The sequence below is a fragment of the Rattus rattus genome, chromosome 8 (assembly GCF_011064425.1).
Source record: "Rattus rattus isolate New Zealand chromosome 8, Rrattus_CSIRO_v1, whole genome shotgun sequence".
Taxonomy (NCBI): Eukaryota; Metazoa; Chordata; class Mammalia; order Rodentia; family Muridae; genus Rattus; species Rattus rattus.
In genome coordinates this window covers 32,627,309-32,637,675 of record NC_046161.1, presented here as the reverse complement: position 1 = coordinate 32,637,675, position 10,367 = coordinate 32,627,309, and the positions used below count along the sequence as shown (strand labels likewise).

General features: G+C 37.6%; 1 protein-coding gene across 1 annotated transcript; it reads right to left on the bottom strand.

Moving 5' to 3' along the window:
* Positions 1-8,786: 8,786 nt before the first annotated feature.
* On the bottom strand, positions 8,787-9,713 carry LOC116907792 (olfactory receptor 8D1-like). Its single transcript, XM_032910934.1, has one exon. It carries the CDS (start codon positions 9,711-9,713, stop codon positions 8,787-8,789), a length of 927 nt encoding a protein of 308 aa, XP_032766825.1.
* Between the last annotated feature and the right edge of the window lie 654 nt (positions 9,714-10,367).

Genomic DNA, 10,367 nt, shown 5'->3' with positions numbered 1-10,367 from the left:
CCCGAATGGAGTTTATCTTCTTAAGCTCATCATTGGATCAAGCCCGACAGTCTCATCAACAATTTCATGTGCCTACTAAAACCTTACAGCAGAAGTTTCATCTGTCTCAAGCAGATGCTCAACAGATAGTTTTAGGATGTCAACAGTGTATCACTTCTCACCATCCCCCTAGTGTAGGAGTTAATCCTAGGGGCCTCCTACCCCTAAAGATTTGGCAAATGGATGTAACTCACATATCTGGATTTGGGACTCTAAAATACATTCATGTTTCTGTGGATACTTGTTCAGGTGTCATTCATGCTACCCTTATGAGTGGAGAAAAGACACACAATGTTATTGGATACTGCCTAGAAGCCTGGGCTGCCTGGGGAAAGGCCCAACACTTAAAGATTGATAATGGCCCAGCATACACTGCCCAATCTTTCAAATCCTTTTGTAAACAGATGGATGTGCAGTTGAGCCATGGCCTGCCTTATAATCCCCAAGGAAAAGGTATTGTTGAGTGAGCACATCGTACTTTGAAGGAATGTGTAATTAAACAAAAAGAGGGAATAGGCCATGGCAGAACTCCTAAAGAACAGATATCCTTAGCCCTTTTTACTCTTAATTTTTTAATTTTGGATGATGATGGCCTTTCTGCCGCTGACCGACATCAGTGTCGGGTGGCATGTTGAAAGGTTATGTGAAATGGAAAGATGTGATCACTGGCTTATGGCATGGGCCAGATCCCTTGCTGGCGTGGGCGAGAGGGTCTGTTTGTGTGTTTCCTCAGGACCGGAAAGATCGGTTGTAGGTCCCTGAAAGATTGACCAGGAGGTGCAACAAGAATGAAGATCCTGCTGTTGCTCGGTGTGACCAAATGCTGGTCCAAACAGAGTCCCGGTGGGGGATACTATTGGTGTTCCCGAGACTCATGTCGATACGTCATGACCTTTAAGCCTACTCCTCTAATTTGTCTAAACAGTTGTCAAGTTATCCTTTAGGTGATTTGATTGGAGAATTCGATTTCTTAATGGATCAGCTATGTGTAGCCATCGTGACCTTGAACTCCACATGTGCGGATGATAGATTGGCTACGGGATTGTCATCTTGGATTGCTGCTGCTATGAATCATCTGAGGCAGTGGGCGGTTATGGGAGCCCTAGCTGGACTCTTGCTGCTGGTCTCCCTAGTGAGCCTGTGGTGTCTCTGTAGAATGAGGTTTGTTCAGAGGCGTCACGCGGCTATGGTGGTACAGGCCTTTGCAGCCATTGAAGCAGGACAGTCCCCTCAAGCCTGGCTTACGGTCATTCAGAAGACCTAGTTGCACCTTGCCCCTGATTATGTGTGAGTGACCCTGCCCAGTGATGGGCAACTTCCCTTCTACCTAAGGCATGGAACCTTGTGGGCGACGAGGTGTCCTAGGACGGGTTTAATGAAGGGATGATCCTAAGACAGTGGGGGTCGCCATGCTCAGCGGTGCCTTTGCCTGCTTGATTAATTAAACAAAAAGTGGGAACTATAGGGAGCTGCGACATGCCGCGCCTCAAAGATGGCGCTGGTTTCCGCCTTCCACCCTCCCAAAGGTGAGCGCTCCTTGTAGTAAACAACTCCTTATTTGGCTATGCCTGCCTGGACTGCTAGCTTCCACATAGTGACAGCCTATCTGCATGACCCACATGGCTTGCTAGGACTGACCAGCGCTAGCTATTTAAGTGTGGTGTGAGGGCTCCCCAGGGTCAGAATATCAAGGTTCCTGAGTAAAACTGCTTGCAGAAGATCTTCGCTGGTCTTGTCTTCCTTGCTGGTCAAGGTTGGGCGCGGCAGGTGCTTGTCCCTGGTGGTAACCACCTTCGAGGCAAACAGACAGAACTGGTAAACCCCATTGGCTTCAGGCTACTGGTCGTTCTGTGTGGGTGCAGACCTCTAGAGATGCAGATAGAGTTCGTGGTCCTTGATGATTGAAAGTTTTTGTTTGTCCCAGAGAGCAGCTCTTCAGCACTCTTCCAGGGAAGTTGGTGTTGTGGTCCCAGAAATGGATTTCAGGATATGTAAGATGGAGCTTGTAGCTAATGGGGTTTCTTGGGGGAGGGGGGTTTTATAAGCAGGGTTTATATGGTCTCATGTAGTGGGTGATGTTGTCTGTAAGTGTCCGGAGTTGTAGTTAAATGCATGGAAATGTAAAGTGGACTCCAAAGGATTCAGAGTAGACCTGTCTGCTCCTGGGCTTACAGAGAACCCAGAAAGCAGGACTTTAGAGATTGTAAAACTCATCTGGTTGGCTCTAACACCAGCAGACCTCCAGGGTTGCAGGCAGATATGTGGCCATGTAAATGAAGTGTAAAGTTTGCAGGGAAGAGCTCACCACTTCAAGATTTAACCAGAAGAGTCAGCAGGCAGGTGACTGGTAGTAGGAGTCTTAATTGGTGGTTGCTTATAGCTTTGTCTCTCTGGGTTTCCAAGGGATGCACAGGCCTTTTGATTATTTTTTAACTAGAGTCTATACACAAAGTATCATTATGAATCTCCCTGTCCTATCTGACTCTGGTTCAGGCTATGTCTTGGCCTTCCCCATGGGATATACAACTCTTACTTCAGAATACATTTCAGTTAAAATGCTATTAAATTGTTTTTGTTGTAACTACTCCATGCAGAACAAGAATTATCATTTTAATGAAGACTAGTGCTTTCATATTTATGCAAAATCCCTGTTCTTAATAACAAAACAACAGAAACAGAAACATTCAAAAATCATCAGATCCTTCTGCAAAAGCTGATATTCAACAAAACTAGAAAATGTAGATGAAATGGATGATTTTCTTGCTAGATACCACATACCAAAATATCTAAACAGGCCCATATTACCTAAGGAAACAGAAGAATTCATTATGAACCTCCAAACCAAGAAAAGCTCATGGTCAGATAGCTTTAATGCAGAATTCTATCAGACTTTCAGAGAAGACTTAATACCAATATTCCTCCAATTACTCCTTAAAAAAGAAACAGAAGGAACACTACCTATTTCATTCTATGAAGCCAAAATTTTTCTGATAACTAAACCACACAAGGATACTACAAAAAATAGAACTTCAGACCAACTTTGCTTATGAATATCGATGCAAAATACTCAATTAAATTTTTGCAAACCAAATTCAATAACACATCAAAACCATCATTCACCTTGATCAAGTAGGCTTAATCATAGTTCAATAAATGAAAATGTATTCATGTAATCCACTACATAAACAAACTAAAAAATCACATGATCATCTTCTTAGATGCTCAAAAAGCATTTGACAAAATACAATACCCCTTCATGTTAAAAGTATTGGAGAAATCAGGAATACAAGACCCATACCTGAACATAATAAAAGCAATTAACTGCAAACCAGCAGCAGTATCAAATTAAATGGAGAGATACTAGAAGGAACCTCAGTAAAATTGGGACAAGACAAGGATGTCCATTCTCTCTGTATCTATTCAATATAGCACTCAATATTCTAGCTAGAAACAAAAGACAACAAAAAGAGACCAAAGAGATGGAAATTGAGAAACACTCTATTTTCTGAATTCTATATTAGGTTCTGCTGAGATACCTCCCTACCTTCGCTGGTGTACATTAACTCAATAACATAAAGCTAAAATATTAAAATTTTGTACTTTTAGCTTTGCCACTTTCTTTTTTATATGTAAGGTAGAAATGATAATTGTATTTTAATTATAATAAAAATGAAGAAAACGAGCTTTCAATCATGATCATTTTATGTCTGAAACTATCTAGGAATGGTATTATAAAGTAAGTTTTCTGGAGATGACCCACCATTTTGCCTGGCTTGTAACGGGTGAGTTCTTAGATGCAGGGTTCTTAGAGACCTAATCCTAGGATTGTATCTTGCTGCTGATATGCCTTTTTCTGTGATCATTACATATTCTGATGATTCCTGGGCATTAAACTCTTCTAATGGGCAAATTTCCTGCAGATGTACATGAAGTTATACTTTCTTGTATTAATGCCATATAGACAAATTGATGATTTCACAACTTCTGATAATGACTTCATAGTACTCTTAAATTGATACAAGTAATTTTAAGCCCCATACAGTATGGAGCTAAAAATAGAGCTCTGTAAACCTTTATATATCACAGGCTAATTGTGCTATGATAAGAAAGCTGACTTGAAACTAATTTATGATCAGGGAGAAATAGTCATTCTGGGTCAGGTCCAAGATTACAGCCATAGCTGTACACAATGATAAATGATAAAACAAGGAAGACCATGAGAAATTGTTGCTTTTAACTTATACTAGGTTTATAGAATACAACATAGTTTTGAACTTACTTTCAACATACTACAATAATTCTCTTTTATGTAACATTATTTCATTTTTGAGATAATTTTTTTCTTTTTTTTTTTTTTCGGAGCTGGGAACCAAACCCAGGGCCTTTCACTTGCTAGGCAAGTGCTCTACCACTGAGCTAAATCCCCAACCCCTTTTTGAGGTAATTTTAAAAAGAACTTTTGTCTAAGACTGTATGAGAAAGCCAGAGGAAAGAAATAAAATGTAGCATTTGGGCTCAGTACTCTTGGTCAAATGAATATGTCTGTCTGTAGGCATATGGACATTATGTACGTAGGTGTGAACTCTTATGGAATTGCTGAGATAGGCAGTGGGGCCTGCCAAAGGGAGTATGTTTGTGCATGTCTATGTGTGTACTTAAATTCTCCCTTTCTTCCTTTTCTTTTCTTTCTGACCCAGAGAGAGAGAGAGAGAGAACTTATTTTCTTAATCCCTTGCTGCTAACAGCAGGAGTCAAATTACTGCAAGCCAGCTGTTTGGGCCATGAAATAGCAAAGAGTTAAAAAGACAGAAAACTTACTAAAAATAAGCTACTTTTGCTGCTTCAAGTACAACTATTGCCCGGACACCCATGGATGCCACCCATTACTGACTTTCTCAGGCTACATAGATGCTGGACTTGTCACCAGCACTCTTTTTTTTTGGTGTAAACAATAGAATTAACTTTTTATTATCATCAAATATTCTAATATGTTGCATATGGGCATTGTATAGATTACATAGTTTATTTTGGAAAATAAATTTCTTAGCAAATTATGTTTGAATCTATGAAAGAATTATTTCTTTTGTAAAAATTTTCTACAAAATTGTTTCAAAAATGCTGAAAATATACACGCTGGGTTTCTGAGTGTGGAACTGAGAATGGGGAATTTCTTTTCAAATCAATTAAAATGAAGGATTTATGTATTTATTTACCATTTTGTCTCTCCAGTTGTTGTGTGCCCGTGTGTGTGTGTGTGTGTGTGTGTGTGTGTGTGTGTGTGTGTGTGTGTATTTATATGTGACATATGTGTAGTAACATGCAAGTTGTGTGGACATGTGCTATATGGAAGGCTTGGAGAAGAAAAGAGGAGAAGTAGTCTAATCATATATATTGTATATATTGTAATCTCAAAAATAAGAGAAGCTAAATATATCATCAAGTTGTATCATGGTAGTTCAGAATAATCAAACTATAATGTATAATTTACCCTATATTTTCACTGAGGAACCAATGGGATAGACCTATGTCTATAGAAAATAATTTATTCTTCAATCCCCTTTCCAGTAGTTTCTTCTGTTTTTTCTTCCTTTTCTCTCTCTGTACTCCTAACAAGTATTAAAAATGTATAAACAACATAAGAAACAAAACTTGTCGATAAAATTTTTGGACAGAGGATCATTACAAAGCCCCCCTCTTTCTGTGCGTGCGTGCGTGCGTGCGTGCGTGCGTGTGTGTGTGTGTGTGTGTGTGTGTGTGTGTGTGTGTGTGTGTGTGTATGTTTGTGTGTGTCTTGGTGGAGTATGTGTTTCTATAGCCAAGGAACTTATAGAAGCAAACAAAGCCACGGCTTACTTTTAGAATAAAAGTAAGGATCATTACAGACATAAAGCTTCCTGTAAAGCCTCTACATTGCTCTGTATTAGTTTCTTTCCAAGCATCCCATGGACACTCAACCTGAGACACATGGTTTGAGATTTGCATATGTCTGTAATGTGCTTTCCTCAAGCACCTATATTCCACTAAATTTTTATCAAGATAAGAATGCCTATGAAAAATTTTATAATAACACATTTTGTAACATAAAAGAATCACAATTGTTATTGGTAGTATATTTACTGATAATGCGGGATAATATGTCATAATTGACTTTAATCAAAACAAATCATATCAATAACTAATATGAATAGATATCAGATATCATCAGATATGAGTAGAGTCCAATGAGTGAAGCACTCTCTGATTGCATTATGAGTAAATATTATCTACGTGAACAGAACAGGTCTGATGAAATATGAACACTAAGTACTTTAAAACATGTTTTTAATCTTTTATCACTGAGGAAAGTAAATAAAAACATAATAAATGCATGAAATTAAAATAAACATGCAATCAATTTTGGCTTTAAAATTAGAACAAATGTAACTCTTATCAATAGGTGTAAAATAATAATAAGTATAAGAATCTCATTATGGAAGTGATAGCATCTTTATTTTTAATAGAATAATAGACCTTGTATTCACCAATAACAGTGATTATACTGTCACATAGATACAGCAGTACATGAAACAATAAAAATGAATAAATAGCAAAATGATTACTTTGTATAAAGGCTAAATACATATCTATAAAATGTCATTTTATGTGAAATGATCAAAACACCAATCATCACTCCACTTTGAAAATGTGAAAATCCACAATTGTCTATGGGAGGGGTCAAATGAATACTCAGTAAAAATAGCTAGATATATGTCAATTTTACTTCACATAATTGTTCTAAAATTATAAATATGTCAAAGTAAAGTTTGGGCATCTTAATTGTGTGTTGTTCCATGTACTTTAAATACTTTTGAATAAATTTTGTATAATAAGATTCCTCTAAGTTAAATAAATGAATATCTAGGAGCATAAAAATTACTTCAGGCATTTTGTTAGTGTTTTTTCAAATTCGTAAACTAATTGTGAAAAACAGTGTCTTTAAATGATGACTCTATTGGATTATTAAGGTTTCACTTATTCAAATCTACTTTGGCTTCTCTTGAGAGTATTTGAACATTTCCTTCAAATAAATTCTTTACTCCTTGTTCAGTACATGCGCATACAGTCTGTCATCTCTTTATTGCTTTACAGTGGGTTTTATGTCTTGTAACTAATTACATTTCTGACTAAATTCTGCATGTTATTTATCTCTCAATATATTACTGAAATCCTAAGTTAATTTTATCACTAATTGTCCAGGGATTTTCGAGTAAACTATTATGTTGTCTGCACTTAAAATAACCATTACCTTCTTTGCTCATTTTTATACTCCCAGGGTATTTATTATATCACAGATAATTGAGCAAAATTTTATACTTAATTATATATCAAGATTGGTTCTTGCTTCCTTGACCTTATCTTAGTAAAAGGAGTTATTGACTCAGGAGAGTCCAGACCAAGTAGAAATCAAGGGTCTTGAATGTTCTGAAACAAAAGAAAAAAATGTTTAATCACCTTGAGCACAATTTGCAGTCTGAAACTGCTGATAATTTCTGCAACTGTTCTTTTCTGTGTTAATCTTGATTTTCTTGTGCCTTTGTCTTGTCCTTAACACATTAATTGATGGACCCAAAATCCACTTTAATGTTAATACACATTCAATACTAGCACCCAACTACTTCTTATATTGCAAAATTTTCTTTTGAAAAAAATAAAATTTGTATTTTAACAACCTCATACATGTGTGTCACGTACTTTGTTTTCATTTTTATATTTTTCTAATTCCAGCCTTTTCATCTCTTTCCTTTGCCTGTCTGCTCACTCTTTCTCTGTTCTCTTTCCCCATTTTCTACACATATTACTGTCCCCTGGATATTTCCCTGAAGTTAGAAGTATGTGTTGAAGTCTTGCGGGCACTGTGGTGATACAACTGCAGATAGTTGCTCTCCAAATTCCAGATTCTATCACTAGTATATACTGATGGAAATTACTACTAATGATTATCCAAACAGATATAAATTGAAACTGCCTTCTATGTTTATGCCTTTAGGCAAAAACTATTTTCAACACTAAAGAAGTTTCCTTTTAAACTAAACAATAGTAAATAACCACTCTCGGTTAACTAAGATACAGAGAATACATGATAAATAAGGCCTGAAGCCTAAGCTAGTCATTTGTACTACTATCTCCTTTAAGGGTCTAAAAACATTGCAGATGAGGGGGAATGAGGGACTGCTAGAACTAGAAGAGAAGATAGGGAGAAAGGCAGTAGAAATATATCATCTGAATACGACAGAGTCTTTATAATCATGCATTAAAGAAGCCATGCTTGCCTACTTCTAAGAATCTGCATACTTATTCATGGTTCATGGGGCCAGACCCCTTCCTGCTGAACTATAGATATGAAAAGATTTCTGTAAACAAATATGAATATTAGGAACAGAAGACATGAATTAGTGGAACATTGAATTATGATTTCATTTATACAACAAAAGATCAGGTTTCTTGTCAAAATACTAATAACTGCTTTACAAAATCATTTTCTATTTTATTGCAAAAACTATATAAGTGCTACATGGTAAAGCACTATGCAGAAGATACATACTGGATGTAGCACTGTGCTATAGTACTTGTTGAAAATACAGGATAGTCAGAGATTCCATCTCAGCACCAGAAACAGATATGCTGTATATTTAACAGTTAAAAATGAATATTATAACATATTATAATTAGAACAATTCCTCCCATTCATCATTTGCCAAAAGTAAAATTTATCTTCCTACTAATAATCTCCCCAATGCTTTCTTCACATCTTTGTTCCTCAAACTATATATTAATGGGTTCAGCATGGGGATCACCGTGGTATAAAACACAGAAGACACCTTCTCTTGCTCTAGAGAGTTACTTGAAGAAGGCTTGAAATACATGAAGGTGATAGACCCAAAGAAGATCCCCACAGCCATGAGATGAGAGCTGCAGGTTCCAAATGCTTTAGACCTGCCCTCTGATGACCTGATGTGCAGGATGCTGCAGAAGATGAAGACATAGGAGATGGCAACTGCTAGGGTGGGCACCAAGGTGTTGAGTCCTCCGATGATAAATACGAGAAGCTCATTGAGATGTGTGTTAGAACAGGAGAGATTAAGCAGAGGAAGAACATCACAGAAATAATGGCTTATGATGTACGATTTACAGAAGCTCAGATTCATCATAGCACTTGTGTGTACCACGGCAGATGAAAGGCCTAGGGCGAAGGCAGCAAGCACTAACAGTGAGCAGATTCTAGAGGACATGATCACATTATAGAGCAATGGTCTGCAGATGGCCACATAGCGATCATATGCCATAACAGTCAGGAGGTAGCCCTCAGCTACCACAAAGATTACAAAGAAAAAGAGCTGGGCCATGCACTCTGAATAAGCAATCACATTTTTCTTCCCAAGGAAGTTCACCAGCATTTTGGGTGTAATGGCAGTGGAATAGCAGAGATCAACAAAGGATAAGCTGCTGAGGAAATAGTACATGGGAGTGTGCAGCAGTGGGCTGACTGAAATGAGCAGGATCATGCCCAGGTTCCCCACTACTGTCAACACATAGATGACCAGGAACAGGAAGAAGAGAGGCAGCAGAAGCTCATGCTGCTGTGTTAATCCCATCAAGACAAACACAACTGCTGCAGAATGATTCTCAGTGCCCATTGTTAGATAATTTCTGTGGAAATAGAAAATAACTATTTAATTTAAGGTCACACCATCATGAACATGCCTCTTCTCCTATGAAACTTAAATTACATTTTGGAAGTCTGTTTTTCCTCTTCTGAGTGAAACTAAAATTTCAAAGACAAAGTAGCAAAGTGCTAATACATTATTTTCATCTCCTGTCCATGAACATCTAATGTGTCTCCTTTAAAATTTTCTCCAAGTCAGGTGTATATTTAGATCACAAAATTAAGTCCTTCCTTATTGATTAGAAAAGATTTGACTCCTGAATTGGGGGAGATCCCAAAGCCTGACAGTATTATTGATGGTATAGAGTACTTACAAACAGGGTCCTATCATGACTGTCCTTTATAAGGCCCAACAAGCAGCTGAAAGAGTCAGATGTAGACATTTACACTCAACCAATGGACAGAGGTTGGTTACCCCTATGGTTGAGTTAGGAAACAGCTGGAAGAAGCTGAGAAGAAGGGTGACTCTCTATGAAGACCAGCACTCTCAATTGACCTGGACCTTGGGATATCTCAGAAACTGAGCCACCAACCACGCAGCATTCACTAGCTGACATGTAGCCATCAACACATATACAGCAGAGGACTGCCTTGTCTGGACTCAGTAAGAGAAGATGCACCTAAC